This window comes from Corythoichthys intestinalis, chromosome 6, assembly GCF_030265065.1.
Source record: "Corythoichthys intestinalis isolate RoL2023-P3 chromosome 6, ASM3026506v1, whole genome shotgun sequence".
Lineage (NCBI taxonomy): Eukaryota > Metazoa > Chordata > Actinopteri > Syngnathiformes > Syngnathidae > Corythoichthys > Corythoichthys intestinalis.
Window position 1 is genome coordinate 48379440 of NC_080400.1, and position 19799 is coordinate 48399238.

The window sequence follows — 19799 nt, forward strand, 5'->3', positions numbered from 1 at the left end:
TTCAACACAAACTCCCATTCAAACTGTAAATTGTCATATAAGAGATAGTGCTTTGAAATTGAATTTAGATTGTATTTATGAACAAAAATGAGTCGACAAAATTTATATCAGTGCTTTGCCCACAGGAAAAAAAAATTGGCGACTTTTGGTAGAAAAATTATTTTTATGTTTTATACTCCTTGACTAAAAACTTGAACAAGTTTTCTGTACTTCAAAACAGTACAGTTGTAGACTACAGTTAAGTCAGGAAGCTGTAATAAAATATTTTTGAGGGAAATATTCATCCATTCTGTCTTTGTTACTTGCAACATGCCTAAAACAACTTCAAAATAATTGTGAAGGTAATTGGGGAAAAAAAAGACATTTATCTGATTAATCGTTTAATCGTCCGATTAATCGATTGTAAAAATATTTGTTAGTTGCAGCCCTACAAACATGTAGGTTGTGTAACAAAAAATGTAGAACTGTTTTAAAAGAAAACGGCACAATGACAAATGTAGTAAAGTTAACAGTTTAAAAGAATTCTGAAGAAACTTTACAATTCAAAAAGATGTCACATAGTATACTGATTACAAAGTATGGTTGTAGTGTGTTTTGTGTATTGTAAAGGTTTGTCATCTCTGATATAAGATACGACTTTATTATTCCCTCATAGGGGAAAGTCCGGCAATGCAGCAGCTCAGACGGTGTATAATCAAATGTATAACAGTGTTTTTCAACCGGTGTGCCGCGGCACACTAGTGTGCCGTGAGAGATCGTCGGGTGTGCCGCGAGATATTATCTAATGTCGCATTTATATATATAAATTATGTAATGTCCGTAACTGTGCGGGCTCTTGAAGGGGCCATCAGACTGCAGAGTGGTGATGTAACGGGAAGCAAGCTAGGAGGGAGGTAGAACGGCGTGAGAGCTAAGTTAGTGGTCGAATGTTGCGGATGCCGCTGTTTTTTGTTTATTATTTTCAATTGTTGCGACATTAAAGTGGGAAAGTCATCACCGACTCCTCTCCTTTCTATTTCCCCATTCGGGGCTATTACAATATTTTTTTACGTCGGAGTTGCAGTAGGAAGTTCTCGATCGTGTCGCGTTCAAAAACTGCTCGGATTTCTAGCCATCAACGACCTTGCTGTCCGCGAAAATGTGGACCCCAGCACGTCTACTGCACATTATTTGGTTAAACTCGTCTTTTGTCGATATACTCGAAAGTGTCCTTTCTATTTTACCCATATGTGACGACCGACAATCCTCCCTCCTGTGTTTTATTCCAACACACTGTCAACGACAGCAAAATGGCTGACGGCTAGAAATCCGAGCAGTTCTTGAACGCGACACGAGCAGCTCTCCTAAACGTCATCTCCAAACTAAACACCCATCATTTCAAAACTACTCGAAGGACTATTTTGTTCGCTTTTGTGAAAACACGGAGAAACAGGCCACTTTTTTGATAAAAACTACGAAGGTAAATGAGAAAACCCTCAAAGGCAGTTACCTTGTTGCTAAATCCAAAAAGTCCCACGCCGTGACAGAGACATTATTACTACCTGCCTGCAAAGTCATTGTCTACGAGATGCTCGGCCCTGATGTGGTTAAAGACATTGTTCAAGTCCCCCTGTCTGATAATTTTGAGCTTTTTGAACCCTAACTGCTATAAAAAAATTACATAAAAACAGACTGAGAGCTGTTGAAGAATAAGGATATCGACTTTGTGTTCATCTTAACAGGGTCAAGTTTCACACTGAGTAAGTATACATACTGAAAAATTATTTTATATTTTACTGTACATAAAATAATTTTGGAACTTTTTTGGTTTGTGGTGTGCCACGAGATTTTTATCATTGTAAAAACGTGCCGTGAGTCAAAAAAGGTTGAAAAACACTGGTATAACATGTAGACAAACTATAAGCACTATATATAAAAAAAGGTATATACAAATTACCTACGACTAAAGCACAAATGGAATCTAACATGACTGCATTTGGCACTACGTCAGAAACATACAAAAAAAGGTTCTATCAATTCAAGGTGGACAGTTCAAATCCAAAATTCAGATTAACTCTTTGCAAAATATTTGTGTGGTACACCTGGAAATATACAGTATGTGATCCGTTGCGTCTCACCTCTTTACAGGTAACATTCTCTAAGTCCTTTTGCATCATTATCTCCCTGAGACGCATTTTGATCAGTCTCTCCGTGCGCTCCCTCTCAGTAGGCCTATGCAGAAATACAGAAACATTTGAAAAATATTTAAAAGAATCTCACACCCTTGGACCCGCGAACGAAAAGTAATTAAAATAAAATTCTGGTAACAGTTTGTGTACACCGAATAATTTGAGTGCCACAGAGATGACTTATTCCATAAAAGAATCCTTGCTTTGTCTTGAATCTTTGAAACTGGAGTGGGAAGAGAAAAAATGAGACGAGCCACAACAAAGTTCCCTTGTTAAACATTCCTGCTGTCTTGCATGGTGCCGTTTTAGACATTTATGCAGGGGGACACGTTTTGCCTTTGGAACGATGACATCAAGTGGCCTAATTATTTCTTCAAGCTTTCTTAAAGCTCCCTTGTTCCAGAGCACTAGGTCAAACTGAGGGTGTGCAGCACAACTCTTACTCAGCTGCCATGTTTGTCTTCATGCAGGACATCTTCTTGACCCTTACAGAATAATTGAGAGCCTCTATTCTCCTATGTCAACAAAGGCTACATACAATCATGAAGGAATCCATGAAAAAGTCACACCACGTCAACAGACGGCTCGAGGGCAGTTGACCACTAAAACCCCCCCAAAATTAATTTTCATATGTATGACGGATATGACAAAATGGGTGGTGCTGAATAAAATCGTTGTATTGTCTGCCTTAATTTACTTGATATGAAATAAACATTAATAATACTGAGGACTTCCTGATCAAATAGGTCAACCTTGTGCTGGAAGATACAGATTGGGTGGTTGTGTGTTTGGTGCTCATAAAACATGGGCGGGCACCTTTTAAAGTTCAATACAAACATACCGCTTGCTGGGAAAGAGTAACGCGATTATTTGCCAAAGAGTGGAGCCTGTACCTGTGATTTCTTTTTTTTTACCCTCTTATTGGACAGCCATGTATGCTCCCCCATAGTCCTTACCTCGTACCCGATAAGAAGAGTTCTATTTAAATCTTGCACTGCCTTCGAATGTGTGCTAGTGTTTGCCTGCCACCTGTTTCTGTCTGTTCTGCGTCCCACAACCAAGCTATGTTTCTAGACTATTTTTCCAAATGTAAATCAAGACTGCTAAAGCCTCAGCTAATTTGGAAACTCCAGAATCTCGGTTAGAATCACACACAATCCAAATATGTTGCAACAGACACATGACTGGGCAGATGGGGGGGGGATTTCTTTGGTATTCATAAAGCCATAAATCTATCATGTCAATCCAACTATTTTCAGTGCTTCCTTATGGGCTTGTTGACAACTTTGTCATAAAGTGTGCCAATAAGCACGTGTTTAAATAGACTTACTGTATGTACTTAAGCTCACGTGTCAGCTAATTTGATCATCTACCATACGTCGCCTTTCCACTGCCCGAAGATTACAGGGCATGTGGACGCTCTATCTCAGTGTTGTGTGGAAAGTGAAGCAACTCTGTCTCAATGTGATAAGTAGTTGGGTAATGCTCTGAAATGTGAGTAGGGTGTTTAAACCTTCATGTTTTCGGACTATAATTAATCTATTTTCCGAACACTCAGTACTATATGTTAGGCAAGCATGAAACCGCCCGTGGCCAACAAACATCCTCTTCGAAAACAGACATGAACATGATAATCAAATCAAAATGATATCAATTTGAGCTCCCCTACTCACAAGTCTGTGAAGAGAACAGGTGAATTGGCACGGTGTGACTCAACATCCTGCATGGCGTTCCACTCATTGATGCAGAACTGGTTGGAGGAGATCCTGCTCTGATAATAGCTGACCCATGTTAGGAACAGGCTACCTGGGTAGTAATTGTGGCAGCGGGCAACATCGCAAGCTTTGTGGAGCGACTGAAGAGCTGACCTGTGGTGGGTAACAGAAACAACAATTTCCAACCATTATAGTGTGTCATAAAAGGTCGTTATGCAACATCTTACAGGAGACGTGTTGAATAAGTAGTCAGACGAGAGTAGCAGGTATACAAAAGTAACAGCGCAAATTACTGAACCAGGTCAGACAATAAATGAAGACATGAGGCCACTAGCCGAAAGAAATGAAGACATCTGTTCAAAGGCCGTGAGCCATGTTTACCACACTAATTGCCATCTTTGATTTTTTAATTAACCAAAGGGGACGAATGTGGAAGTGGTCTAGAGTTTACATTCATCGACAAAGTATGTACATACCTCCTCTCATACGCCGTTATAAGGGCAAGTGACTATTTTTGGTTTAAAAAAAAAAAAAAAAAAAAAGTAACTTGGCCCATAAAAACCTGTGATCCACATATGTGGACAGCACACAATATTAATATACACATACTATGAGTAATTATTATCATATATTTGGCAAACAATAATTATCATATACAGTATATGGTAAACAAGTGATGATGACATGACCCAAAATGTGATGCCCACATACTGTATGTGCATGACAGGTCTCAATTATATTATTAATTTATTATCAATCATTATTTATTAGAGGTGTGCGAAACTTCTGATTCTTAGATTATTCAGGATTCAGCCATGGAAGATGCGAGAATGATTCACAAACATCCAAATTCCGATTATTGAAATATGCTAAGTAAAGCGGAACTTAAACACAGTCAGCGCCGTCTTCGGGACGCAATGAGGAATGGACCAAGAGTAAACATCATGCTTGTCATTACCCGGGTAATGACAATGCTCAACTCACGGCTCTGGCTCAACTCATGCCGCTAGACAGACAAAAAAAAAAAAACAATAAAACCTGACTGCTGCCAACAGCCGCTACAAACTACGCCCACATAATGCTACGGTAGATATCACATGTATAAAGAACTATATGCGAAATAACAGACTCAGTGGCGTTAGCAGCACATGTATAGAAAACTTAGATGCGAAATGACAGACTTGCCTGTGTTAGTAAACAGCCGCCATCTTAAAGCAGTAGATTTCCCTGGAAGGCTGTTGTAGCGAACCTTCCAAGTGAACCTAATTAACTTTTTATCTAAAACACTCCTAAATCGGCAAATTCTTGACTTGAATCTATCTTTAAATGATAAAAGTTTTAAAGCTTTCACATGTCGAAAGCAGACAGAAGGAAAATTATGGAATAACGGGAGTAATTTTAACAACTTTAACGGTTAATGTACAACATTAAATTAATTGAATGTAGTTTAAAGATGCTGATACAGAATGGGGACTTGAGTCATTTACTGTTTTGAACTGTTAATTTGATACTGAAAGTCGTTTATCTAAGCCTGGGAGGATTTTTGTACAATTTTTGTAACTTATGTACGAAACATTAAAAGCAGCTAAAAACTTTAGGGGGGGGGGGGTAGTGGTGGTGCATCAATAATCGATTTATAATCGAATCGTAGCCTCTGAATCGTAATCGAATCGTTAGGTGCCCAAAGAATTCCACCTCTATTTATTTTTTAATAAATACAAAAAATTATTAATTAAAATAAATAAAAATACTCTCGCATAAGCCCCCCAAAACACTAAAGTTATTATTCTTCTTTTTAAATGTCATAGTATTTAAACTCATTGGCTGCCATTGACTATAGTTTGGCTGTGAATGCTAGTCTTTCAATGCCATTGATGGCGTCAGTCAACATGATTTGGTGTCTGGCGCTACCAGTGTAAGCCAATAAGATAATGAGTGTCCTATAAAGGGTTAAGCTAGTATAAAAATATTTTTTTGCTTACCACATTGCTTGAACTGAGACTGGCTTGAATACATGAACTCGATTGACAGTTGACACGCTAAAACCTCTGCAATAGGGGGGGAAAAAAAGTATGGTTTTAGGAAATGAAGGCAACTCAAAGCAAAGGGTGAAAACCAGGACGTACCCATCTCCATCCAAGTGGATCAGTGTGTCACTCCACAGAGGTAGAACGAGACCCACTGTACAGCAGCTAGCAGGGAGAGAGTTAGCAAGTCAAACCTCAGACCAAATGGTTTTACATAATACAGTAAAACAGTAGCCATTTCTATATTTTTATTATAGTTTCGACTGATTGATGAACCAAAGCATAAGTGTGAAAAATGTATTAGCTTTTTCATTTCATCAAATGAATGGTAAATGCCCATGACACGGTAGGATGCTAAGTTTGCTGCTGCTTTTATACCAACCTGTCAGAGGAAAAGAAGTCCATGCCAAGAACAATGCTTTCCTCTGTGTCTTGCCTACCATTGGTGGATACCACCACCATGTAACGGGTTACCTGAGGGTAAGAACTCTCCAGACGCACAGCCTAACAGGTCAGAGAAGAAAAAATATGAATCAGACTCAACACAAATTGCTACTTATCCTAAAATGATTGCTGAAGCTCAGTGATGCCAGGTATTTAGGACTGTCACTATTGAATACTTTTGCAACTGATTATTTGATCAAACATTCTATCGATTAATCCCATAAAGATTTGGTTTATACTTAAATTTATAACAATCACCATTTCCCTAATTAATGTTAAATTGCCAACAGATAAAGCTAAATAGACCCTGTAAGGACATATTAGCTACACATACAGTATGTTTGACACTTTTCACACACATGCATGTGCAATTTAGAAATGTAAAATGTAGTGAAAGGAAGAAAAGGCTCTATCTCAAGTCTAAAATTCTAAAAGTACTGTATCATTTATTTATTTATTTATTATTAATATTTAAGTGACTACTGGCCTTATCTGGGAGTGGGAAGACTGAGGAGACTCAACCCACTGATGGCAGTGTCACCTCATGGGACCTATACAACCAGTCAAGAAAGAACTACTGGAGCACAATTAATGGGGGGGGGGGGATAGACTAAGCGAATTAGCTCTTTCCTTTTACATATGATGCAAAAAAAGGATTGGTTTACTGTTTAGTTCAGCCTCGCGCGATTTTGCAAGTCCCTACCACTCAGAAGTGGCCCCGTAGAGGCAAAATTTACTTTAATGTCAGATTCTAATTTATGCTACATGCTTCAGCTCATGTCACGCGAGTCCTACTTCTGCATAGTCCCGTTAACAGTGTTGCAGTAAAGTGTGTCAGTGTCTCTCAGTGTTACTCACTAGTCTGATTGTGTCCTCTGGCCGCAGCACAGTGAACATAGTCTGAAGATGTTTCTGGAGATCCCCTAGGAAAAGCATATTCATTTATTCTTACTTTGGACATTCTTGGCAGTTAAAAGTTAACTCTAGAACCAGGATTCTGTCTCATTTTGCCTCAGGCCAGTTTCGGCTACACCGTTTTCATGTTGCCCATTCATCTCTAGTTTAAATACAGCAGGGCTCAGCTTTATATTTAAAAGCGCTGCCATTTGTGGAAACTTGATTTTATTTTAAACACATAATTTCAACATGTCCTCCACAAATGTTATGAACTTTATGTAGTAATGGGATTTTCATTTTTCATCATCCACCACACATCTTAAATTGGATGAGTCCAAGAAACTATTTTGATAACATGTAATGTTCTGAAAAAGGTTATAAATAACGAATGAGATGGCGATGCATTTATCTTTTGGTTAATGTTGCTGTTTATGTACCTATATTTCTTACCTGTGTGTTTGTTCCAGCGCTGGCTGATATGAGGTGCTGAGTCTGGTGGAGGACTATTTCCTCTTGGAAGAAAAAGGGCAGCACCTTTTACTGTGAGGAAGCTTTCGCTGATACTATATGGAAGAAAAGAAAAAGTTTAAATCCATATACCTCAAATAATTAAAAATACAAATACTGTATGTGGCTATGTAAAGATTACACAGACAGACATTTGAAAAAAAAAAAATCATATGCCATTTATTTTTTATTATTAGAGGAGTGGAACCTAGCTAGACACAAGGAGCTGTGGTGCTAGCATATAGCCTGCCAGCACTCTTAACAAGTTAAAGGCATTAAGAACTGTTATACTTCCTGTCTTTCATTGACTAGGGCTGGGGATATGGCAACAAAATACCCCCCCCCCCCATATCGTTCGACCGAATGTTTAATTTTTTATTAAATTTTTTACTATTTCAATTTTTTTTTTTATTTGCAACATGCTCATAAATGATTTTATGGGCTTTTAATGTAATTTTCAATGTGCTTGGCATATTGTTCCTTTCAGCTACTCCTGTGTGCACATCTTGGCCACTGGTGTGGCAGAGTGAGACTTTGCAGTCACAAATGTGGAAGAACAAGCAGCATATGTTGACAGATTTTGTTTTGGGCCAAGTACATATAAATGGAGAGTACTTATATAGCGTATTTATCTACATTGTTACAATGTCCAAAGCACTTTACACACATTCACACACCAATGGTGCCGCTGCAATGCAAGGCGCTGCCAACCCATTGGGGATAATTCAGGGTTCAGTGCCCTGCTCAAGGGTAATTCGACAGTGGGCAGTTGTATCCCGGAATCGAACCGCTGACCCTTCGGTCCTAGGAAAACTCAAGCAACCAATTGCGCCATGGCCGCAAGAAGAGTACGTCCTTGTGAGTGTCATATTTCTGGCCAATGAATATTACTGAGGACTTTGTGTGAATACAAATCGTAACGTGAAGAAATCTTTGGAATGTTTCAGCAACAAATTTGTCAAAAGTGGCAAAATTACTTGTGTTTTATATGGTTTTAGGTGAAATTAATTTATTGTGTTAAATGTAAACATAATATCGTATTGAACAATTTGAATAATTTCACTTTTAACCTAATTTTACAAGACATTATAGAGAGCCAATGTGTATTGAACCAAAAACCGTGGGCACAACTATGGAACCTTAGATTTTGTGAACTGCTTCACCCCAAAAGTGTATTGTATAAGAGGTGTGGTCATAGAATAATGTCATTGTCACAGTGCTCCATTCAATATGGCTTGGCAGGAGGCTCCCCAAATCCCAGCAAAAACAAGCCCAAATGTGAACTCAGAACACAATGTTCTCTGCTCCTCCACACAGCTGGATTACACACACTGAACGCATTCACTGTAGCAGCTGCAAGCAAAGAGGGATGGCGGGACTGGGAGGGAACAGGGGGTCTGAGAGGGAAGACAGAGCCTGCCCCCACCCCACCCCCGCCACAAAGTTTGAGTAGGGATAAGAGTTGGCCGGCATATAAATCAACGGACCAAAGGTGATCTTCAGTTCCCCTTTAAACACTTAATATTATAACATGACTTTACTGTACTACACTGAAGACAACAAATTTAAATAGTGAAGTCACGTGTTTCACAGGGAGACCAAATAGTCATCGTAGTGTGCAAGTGTGATGCACTTTTTTTGTTTTTGAGGCACCGCATGGCCCACTAACCTAAGAGATTGTACAGCCAATAATGACTGTGTCAGATGACATTCAAGAGACCAGCAAACATCCTGAAAGATAGTGAGTGACATAGCAGGTGACAGCCCTTCAATGTTGTGGGAGTACTTGTATCATTTGACCGTGTAATAACGGTTTGCTCACCATATTAACTCATTCACTGTCATTAGTGGCAATAGGCATCAAATCCATTTGAAACATCAGGGCTGGCAGTAATTTTTTATGTTTCAGTGCCATTGCCGGAGATAGACGTCCAACTCAATTTGACTCGGAGAGGCCAGCCCTCACAGTTCAAATGGATTGAATGCCTACTGCTGTCAATGGCAGTCAATGAGTTATAAAGAGGTGGAAATGCACACAGATTTGTACGGTATAGCAGCCACAACTAAAACTCAAAAGAGACTTCGATCAGAGTTATTAGCACCAGCCAGACAGGTTTCAAAGTCAAAATGAATTCCATTGTCATTTTAGGCTGTGTTAGAACACAATGTGGTTATCTGGTTCAAGAGAAATTTAAGCGCTGGAACAGTTTTTAAAAGTACCAAGAAATAACCGGTATCTGATAAAACCCAAACGATACCCAACCCTACTCATGACGAGTAGTGGAAAAAGGGAACCTAGAGAGAATACAGTAAAACTTGGCAAACCTGTTCTGTTGAGCTCAAATAAGGGTGGTTTCATCGCCTGTGGGTTTGTAAACGAATATGAGGAACTGACCCCTGAACATGCTGAAACACCCAAACTCATTGACGTGTCAACATGAAAAGACAAGTCATAGGATGCAGTAAATACTAATGGTTTTAATTATGAAAAGATCAGATCAGAGCAAATACGTATTTGGTCAACCACTAATTGTGCAAGGTCTCCTACTTGAAAAGATTACAGAGGCTTGTAATTGTCAACATGGGTAAACCTCAACCATGAGAGACAGAATGTGGAAAAAAACCCGGAAAATCACATTGTTTGATTTTTAAAGAATTTTTTTGCAAATCATGGTGAGAAATAAGTATTTGGTCAGTACCAAAAGTTAATCTCAATACTTTGTTATGTACCCTTTGTTGGCAATAACGGAGGCCAAACGTTTTCTGTAACTCTTCGCAAGCTTTTCACACACTGTTGCTGGCATTTTGGCCCATTCCTCCATGCAGATCTCCTCTAGAGCAGTGATGTTTTGGGGCTGTCGTTGGGCAACACGGACGTTCAACTCCCTCCACAGATTTTCTATGGAGTTGCGATCTGGAGACTGGCTAGGCCATTCCAGGACCTTGAAATGCTTCTTACGAAGCCACTCCTTTGTTGCCCTGGCTGTGTGTTTGGGATCATTGTCATGCTGAAAGACCCAGCCACATCTCATCTTCAATGTCCTTGCTGATGGAAGGAGATTTTCACTCAAAATCTCTCGATACATGGCCCCATTCATTCTTTCCTTTACACGGATCAGTCATCCTGGTCCCTTTGCAGAAAAACGGCCCCAAAGCATGATGTTTCCATTCCCATGCTTCATAGTGGGTATGTTTTTTTCTGGATGCAATTCAGTATTCTTTCTCCTCCAAACACGAGAACCTGTTTTTCTACCGAAAAGTTCTATTTTGGTTTCATCTGACCCTAACACATTCTTCCAGTCCTCTTCTGGATCATCGAAATGCTCTCTAGTGAACCGCAGACGGGCCTGGACGTGTACTGGCTTAAGCAGGGGGACATGTCTGGCAGTGCAGGATTTGAGTCCCTGGCGGCACATTGTGTTACTGATAGTAGCCTTTGTTTCTGTGGTCCCAGCTCTATGTAGGTCATTCGCTAGGTCCCCCATGTGGTTCTGGGACTTTTGGTCACCGTTCTTGTTATCATTTTGACGCCACGGGGTGAGATCTTGCATGGAACCCCAGATCGAGGGCGATTATCAGTGGTCTTGTATGTATTCCATTTTCTAAAAATTGCTCCCACAGTTGATTTCTTTACATCAAGCATTTTACCTATTGCAGATTCAGTCTTCCCAGCCTGGTGCAGGTCTAAAATTTTGTCTTTGGTGTCGTTCGACAGCTCTTTGGTCTTGGCCATAGTGAAGTTTGGAGTGTGACTGACAGATTGTGGACAGGTGTCTTTTATACCGATAATGAGTTAAAACAGGTGCCATTAATACAGGTAATGAGTGGAGCCTCGTTAGAAAAAGACCTCTTTGACAGCCAGAAATCCTGCTTGTTTGTAGGTGACCAAATACTTATTTTCCATTCTAATTTGAAAAATGAATTCTTTAAAAATCAAACAATGTGATTTTCTGTTCCCCCCCCCCCACATTCTGTCTCTCACGGTTGAGGTTTACCCATGTTGACAATTACAGGCCTCTCGAATCTTTTCAAGTAGGAGAACTTGCACAGTTGTTGATTGACTAAATACTTATTTCCCTACTGTATACTTGATACTCAATGGGCCTCAATTGTGAATAGTCTGCACACACAAATTTGTACCTAAATTGTGTTTGACACAAATCTGTTATTCATCAATATATACTGTACATGTTCAATACTAGTATGTGTGTACTCTATGAACAAATAACTTCCCCATACCATCAGTGAGTGCAAACACTTTCAAAACAAATGTCAAAGCACATCTTTTACCCAAGATGCACAACATATTTTAAGCATTTAAAAACAACATCATGATTTCTTGAATGATTTAATAAATGTCTTAAATAGCTGTGCAAATCCAAATGCATAAAACAAATGAATTCAGAAAATGCACATGACTATATGAATGCAATGGGGATTTTGACTGTACTCTTAAATTGTATGTATACATAGTGAGAATATTCTTACATATATAGCTGAACGTGGCGTCAACACGTCAAAAGGTTCTTGAGTTGGTCTTTTTCCCCAAACAATTCCTTTTGTATATAACAGGACCAGTACAATCTGACTTTCAGGCATCCCGACATCCCCCTTCTTCCTCAGTAACATAATCTCTTCATTTCTCCAGGCATTCAATCTTCCTTCCCGAGTTTAGCTGAGACAATGGATTTGTAGCATGTGATGGCAATGCACAGACAAGAAAAACACACGACAGCCAAGTGCAGAGCTCATTTCCCATAACCTAGCCACCCTTGACCGAGCTGTTTCCTCTCACTCCCCCCCTATATCACGTCCTCCTTTCAACATTCCCCACAACTACTCATACTTTTTCAATTTGGTTGTTCTACCCAATTTCAAAGCAATGACCCTTTAAAGCTCTGCTACTGTACGCAGTCATCAGTAATAAGACATTCAATGAGTTGCAACTCTAACGCTATGCACAATCACATACTTTTAAATCTGCTCACTAACAGAAAGAATGAAATCTAAGCCAGAGAATTGGAGAGGCCGTGGGGTTGTATGTTAAGGACAGTAACTTAAAATAGACAAGTCCTTTAAAAGGGTTCGCTATTGATAGATGGCATTCAGTTAGTGTTGGTGGCTTACTGTACGTAAAATCCTTTTGTGGGCTTCAATGACATGACAACATGCTGCAGCAGTTCAAGAGGGGTGTCTGCATATCCAAATGAGCCACTGTGTGGAGGGAAGGCTATTAGCACTTACACACAGCTCTACCCATATTACTGTTGCCTATGCATGCAGTTCATAAGCCTCTAGGCCTTAACTGTCATTTCTTATTACCTAACGTGAAAGGCAACTTACTGCTACATGACAACATCTACTTTACATGCATTGCTCACAATTGTTTAAATGCCGAATGATGAGACAATCAGTATACTGTAAATGGCTTGTGGGGATTAACACCATGTAGTACAGAAAGTTGGAAAATTGGCAATGGATAAACCAAATGTAGAGCTGGCTTTCTCTTTCTGCCCTCTGTTCCCGCTTTGTTTCTCCAGCTCAACCAATTAGGTTGTGGCAGCTTTGCACTGGGTCTTAGTTCTATTGCAAGTATCTCCTAAGAGCAATGCTTTCCTTGCCTCAGATGCCAAAACAGCTTCCTTATGTTAGGTTCACTTTATTGCCAGTGTGCTAAGCGTGATTATAGACCTGCTTCGTGTGTTAAATAAGTACACGTGTCTTAAGATAAATTCTGTTGTGGATTATCAATAAATAAATCTATGTGCATGGGTGGAGAAAAAGGTATCGAAGTGGATTGTTAAAGAGCTTGGAAGATTTTTTTTTTCCCCTTTGCAGAATAGAGAGCTGCAGTCCATCAGTCAGAGACACAATCACCACTATCTAAGGACCACTCCACATAGTAGGCAGCTAAGTGACCCCCCCGCCCAAGCTCTCCACCCCTACCCAACCAGTCTGTGCCCATATTAGTCACCGTGAGGTGGGATAAATTTAGGGCTGTGCTCAATGTGGGAAAGGCTCATAAGGCATGAAGCTACATGCATGCACTCAGTGGGAAATACCATTGCCATAGGTGTATGCTGAACCTTGCTGCTTAAAGGTGTCACTGTGGAAAAATGTGTCACTAAGTGAGGGAAACCGAAGGCATTCAATTGTTAAAAAAAACAAAACAAACAAACAATGGTGGCACACCTAACTGATGTGAAAACCTTTCATCTAAGTAGCAGCGGAAAAATTTGTCGTAATCTTTATGGGAACATGCAAACTTCACGTTACTAATTGGAACTGATAAATGTCACGCAGGCAAAACACGTTTTACAGTATTTTAGACTTCATTCCGCTTTTCATTTCACTTATTTCAATTATTTTTTATGTATGCATATATGAGGAAAATAGTGTAAAATGTATGCGGATATGTGCACATACTGTATATGGGCTGTTTTGCTTTTAATTCTTTAAATGTAAAGTGCTTTCTGCTTTCTTCATTTTCTGTGCATGCAATATAATTACCGTAAACGATTGCTTGATTGACTGATTAAAACATGTTAACACAGCACTATTTTTTTATACCATTTGCCGTACACTGCATCAAATTGTCATGTAACGCCAGAAGAAAGGCTCTTATTTAGATGACATGTATGATCACGGAGGCGTAGAGGAGGTGGCAGGCTGTGTAAATCTGGTGAATTAGGCCATTCTTGAGAACAATAGCAACCAAAAGAAAAATTGATATCGCTCACAATTTTGGTCATTTTCACTTTGAGAGTTCTCTCATCTGTTGCCAGTTCTAGAGGCATTATGGTAGTGTCTTAAGTTATCCTAATTGGACAGTAATTGTTATACAAGCTGTACAGTCACCTACTATATTATAACAAAGTGCCATTTCTACAGTGATGTACAATGATGTAAATACATTTAATAATAATAATTAAAAAAAAGTTTACAAAACAGTGAAAGGGTTTTTCACTTCTTTGAGTCTCAACAACTCGACTTTAGATGTATTGGAGCTACCTACAAATATACGAAGTTGTGACTTGTATATCAGTTTCACAACAGACCTCGATGTGTAACACATCATTGTTTTCTGTGGAAAGTGGAAGAAAAGGCTTAATGTCCAATCTTGGTTCTTAACAAGTCAAAGTATTACTTAGGCCCACATACAGAATTCAGTCTGTTTTGAGGATATTGTAGTGAATACAAGAAGTGTTACACTAAAAACGCACACACTGAAGCCCTGTATGTGTATTGCTATAAATATAAGCATAACTACCATGCTCTCACTCACATTGAAGGCTATAATCAGTATTCGTGCAACATGTTCATGTACGAATGAAAGCAATTAAAATACTAACTACATCTTGTTTGACACACAGCATGTATATAAACTCTCCTCCTCACTTCAAGCATGATGCTTTACTCAAACCCAGATTAGATTCATGTGTAAGGGTGATGAATAAAAAAGGCTGCAATCAAAACCTGAGCTGCCCTTGACTTCTCAAACCCCATGACAGAAGGCAATTTCTCACGCAGAGCCGTGCCAACTGCTGACTGATCAAGAATGTTACGAAACACTCAACAAAACACAGACAGTGGAGGCGCATGAATTGATTTCCTGGAAAAGTGGATAAAGCTAATGCAATCACGCCTGAATCAAGTATTTTCAAGGCTTGAAAATACTTGACCCCCCCAATTTTCTATTTAGAATTTTTGGCCATTTAAATAAGGTAGTCAAAATGTTTAAGCACAATCAGCTACCGTTAGAAAAATGTTGATACATTTCTAACTCAGTCAAGTGAAAAAGCTGTTTTTTTTTTACCTTCTCCAGTAGGTGAAATCTATGGAAGGTAGAGGTTGTGTATTGTTTCTTATGTTTGTTTGTCTATGTGGTAGTGTTCAAGATGACCGATGGAAAAAATCAAGGGATTATTATAAAACTTGCAGAATATATTTGTAATATCAAAAGGATGTGATTAAATTTTGGGATAATGATGTCAAAGGTCACAAAGGTCAGAAAAGGAATTCTGCAATACCTTGATGAACGATTAGCCTTTCTAACTCAAATTTGTAGGGTAGATAATATGATGAATAAAAAATGCTACATTTTGGGACATTAAGGCAAAGGTCGAGTGCCAACTCTAACAAATCTGGCGACGCTTTGAATTTGGCTGCTTAGGCTGAAGTCACTCTAACAGTGTTCCTCTAGTTTATTATGGATTGGATGTCATCAGAACTCTCTGCAAATTAGAAACTGAAACAATACCTAGCTACATCAATAACGCTTCGATTCTTAATTGAGTTTACACAGATGACATCAGTATTATTAAATACAATCAAAACATACAGCATTCTATCCAAAAAAGGCAAATCGCCCAGTCTCTATTCTCAGCTGATCTGACATCAACGAAACGATGTAACATGTGTGGACCTGTGAAAGGCCAAATAATCTACAAGCCCAGAATCTAATGTGTCAATAAAGTGAAACAGCAATGACGATGATGATGATGACGACGACGATGAGTAAGATCCTGGCAGGAAGAACACTTAGCACATACACTACATTGCAAAACTTGCCACACCAAACTTATTTCCTAATCCTCAAATATGTAATATCATACCCACAGACTAACCACTAAAATAGAGTTTGAATATTTTGTCCACAATAAAGGACAAAAGAAGAAACGTGATTCTCAACTTCCCACTAAAATGGTAAATGGTGTTATACTTATATAGCGCTTTTCCACCTTTCAAAACACTTACAGTTGGTTGATTTCATTATTTGACACCACAGCTTCGCCGGTGAAGTAAGGCTGCATTTTGACCCCGCAACACGAGCAGAAGCTGACCGCCGACGAGCTGCCAGAGCCAGACAACGCGCCGAGAGTCATGTCGGTGAGTTCGTGGAGCCCAGGCAGGAGGAAGCGGTCGGATCAGGTGCTCTCCAGAAGAGGGAAAACTTTTACTGCGCTCCTACACGGATGTGCTCCGCCATGACAAAAAGACACGCTTCAAAACACTTCCCTAAACAATAACAGTGGAATTCCGTAGGAGAAAAAAAAAAAAAAAAGAATGCCAGCTGAAGTAGACGCCAAGTTTGTTACCTCTCCAGTCAGGCTAAAGGAACTCAGATAAAGAACCCATAACTACTCCTCGGTCAAGTCAAAAGTTTTAATTAGTAAAATGCTCTTGCTCCGTTTCTGAAACATGCTTTTTCACTACGATGTGCCACTACGACCGGTTTGTACTGTACTGGGGCTGGTGACAGGCATCGCCTCATTACAGTACATAGGCGAGGCATGTGCTCTGGGTTGTGGCAACGTGGGCAGCTAATGACTCACAAATAGGCGGGACAACGAGATAGAAAGCCAATTATAACACCAAGGAGGCAGGCCGTCGAAATGGACAGCCAATAACAACGTACGGTAGGCGGGACAAACTGTGGAGCCAATGAGAGCAGCACGAGGGAGGACTATTAAACCCGACTAGGTCCACTTTTGTATCCATTCGGAGCAGCTGATCACACTGTTTACATACGCTTCTCTTTCTGGACGTATGTTTATCCAAGTATTTACTGGCTCGAGTATTTGACTGTCCAACGGCAGCCACCGCGTGGTTCGCTATAAATAACACAGTGCAACGGCATGAGTCTAGGATCCCTGAATAACTCGATAGGACACTACTGACCTAAAAAAGACCGTTTATGGTGCCAAATAAAATACCCAGTTGTGTAGAAGTTTATTCAAGTGAGTACACACTTGATACAAACTACACTTACTAATACATAAGAATACTAATAAAAAAATCTGAATAATGTTTTTATATGTATATAGAAACATTATTCCTACATACAAATGTTTTACAAGACAAACTTTGTTAACGCCATGGCTTTCAGTAATAGGTTTTTGTAGTTAGTAACCAAAGGAAATATCTGAGGATTGAGGACAGTAAAATAAATTTAATATGTTGCCCAAGTCGAGCAGTATGCCATTGTGGGTAGAATGTTCATCTAGTCTACAAACTCAAAGATCTCAAGTGCACGTTTGATTGGCTGATGACTTGACCCCCCCCCCCCCCCCCCAAACACACACGCACTTACAGCCCCAGTCCCATGCTGCCTCCTCCACCCCCTTGAAGAGGAGGGATATTAGAAGGTTTTTTTTTCCGGCCAGCAGCAGCTGCAGCCACTGTATTTAATGTGAAAAGACGTTAATGTTGTGGAGGTGGGGAACACACTAGAGCTGTCCCGACTAGTCAACGTTGTCGACGTCATCGATGACGTAAATGTGTCGACGGGCAAAACATACCGTAGACGGGTATTGACGGGTTAAAAAAAAATTACATGCGGATAAAGTTTAGAATGGCGGGCACTCGCGATGCAAGCGGTTGTTACTAACAACCCCAAAGGGGCCGCTGTTATTTCAATGTGACCGGCATTGTCAGATTGAGCAAAGAGGAAGAAAGTGGGCGAGCGAGAGAGAGGGAGCGAAACAGAGGGCGTGAGATCGGCGAGTTTGGAAAGTGCGCGGGTAGCGCGGAGTTCAGTGGCTGCAGCCCTTGTGTTTTTGTTTTGGACAATAAAAGTATCTATAAAGAGCCATCCAATGCCTCTCAGTGTTTTTATGCACGCCGCCGCCTTCCTGAGGAGGACATGGGCCGAACAGACGACAACGAGCCAAGTGAATCGCCGGTTCACTCCTCACTATGACTGCGAGGAGTTGAAAACACCGCCAATTACCAAAAAGGGCAGAATTGGTGCCACATGAAAGTGGCATAAAGCCAAAAAAGCGGACCAGAATAGCCAAAGCCTGGAATAATTTCAAGGAAAATATGGAGGGTGCCACTGTGTGTACTCTTTGCTAAGATGAGCTCGCATACCACGGTAGCCCGTCGACTATGAACGAACACTTGAAGCACCGTCACCCAAGTATAATTTACCAAGACAACAAGAAACAACAAGCTAGCGGATTGTAAGTCCATACAACTTTCTAACGATTTTTTAAAATGGAAGTTACCTTTATGTGCGTCGTATCAACGTGCATTTTTATTTAATAAAATTATTAATGTATATATATATATATATATATATATATATATATATATATATATATTTTTTTTTATTATTATTAAATTTATTAGGATCATGGAAGCTCCCACTTGGGGAAAATATATACATACATCCTGTATATACATAATATAATGAAAATATATATGGAAACAGCACTGGCCTGCTTACTGTAATCCATGACTGCACTAATGTTAGTCACATTATATTATAAAGTATCATTGTGTATATACATATAGTAGAATACTATAAAATTAATACTATATATTTAATTTTTGTTACTGTGAGTATGTGTGCCTCTCGTTCAAAATAGTTGTGGTAATATTTCAGTGTGCCCTCCACTTCATCCATTTTCAGGTTAAAACAAACAAAACTTGAACAGTTTCTCCCTCCCCCAAAAATGCGGAATGCACACCAGAAAAAACATCTGAACTCACACAAAGTAGTCTGAAAATGGTTGTCTGGGACATTGCAATTCATTTTAACATTTACAACAATACAGACAATGACATACCACAAAAAGAGTGAGAATTGTTTTGACTCCTGTTAAAGAGGTGAAGTCTCGTGTTTCCGTTTATTTATTTATTTATTTTTGCACTAGTTAATGCCAGCATCATTTGGCCTCATTGTTTGTGATTTATTATTATTTTTTATTATTGATTTGATGTTATTTATTTATACGTTAATAAAGAATGTAGATGTTCCAAAATGTTTTTGTGAATAAATAAGCTTCAACAAAAATTTCATTATTAAAGTAGTTAAAAAAAAATTAAAAAAAAATTATTAGATTAGTCGACTAATCGTAAAAATAGTCGGCTGACTAATCGGGAGGAAATTAGTCGTTTGGGACAGCCCTAGAACACACCACTAATTATGCTACTGAAAGTCCGACCTGTATCAGCGTTAGCATAACATTGAACTGTGTGAATTTGCTAACTTGCAAAACTTGATTGAGTAGGGACTGCTTAGAGAGAAGTGTCGT

At 39.3% G+C, this 19799-nt stretch overlaps 1 protein-coding gene across 2 annotated transcripts in view; it reads right to left on the reverse strand.

The window, feature by feature from the left end:
* The window catches only part of ssh2a (slingshot protein phosphatase 2a), a 48290-nt gene that overhangs the window by 12506 nt on the left and 15985 nt on the right, over positions 1-19799 (reverse strand). Inside the window, exons 1-8 of one of the 2 annotated variants that reach the window (XM_057838988.1) lie at positions 16516-17788; positions 7702-7814; positions 7213-7277; positions 6293-6414; positions 6010-6075; positions 5866-5931; positions 3842-4036; positions 2118-2211 (exon numbers count right to left, since the gene is read on the reverse strand). In XM_057838988.1, coding sequence (XP_057694971.1) covers positions 2118-2211; positions 3842-4036; positions 5866-5931; positions 6010-6075; positions 6293-6414; positions 7213-7277; positions 7702-7814; positions 16516-16643 — 849 coding nt within the window. In that variant the 5' untranslated portion in view covers positions 16644-17788. Of the gene's footprint in view, positions 1-2117; positions 2212-3841; positions 4037-5865; positions 5932-6009; positions 6076-6292; positions 6415-7212; positions 7278-7701; positions 7815-16515; positions 17789-19799 lie in introns of those variants that run through there. The other variant, XM_057838989.1, reaches the window with a different exon arrangement.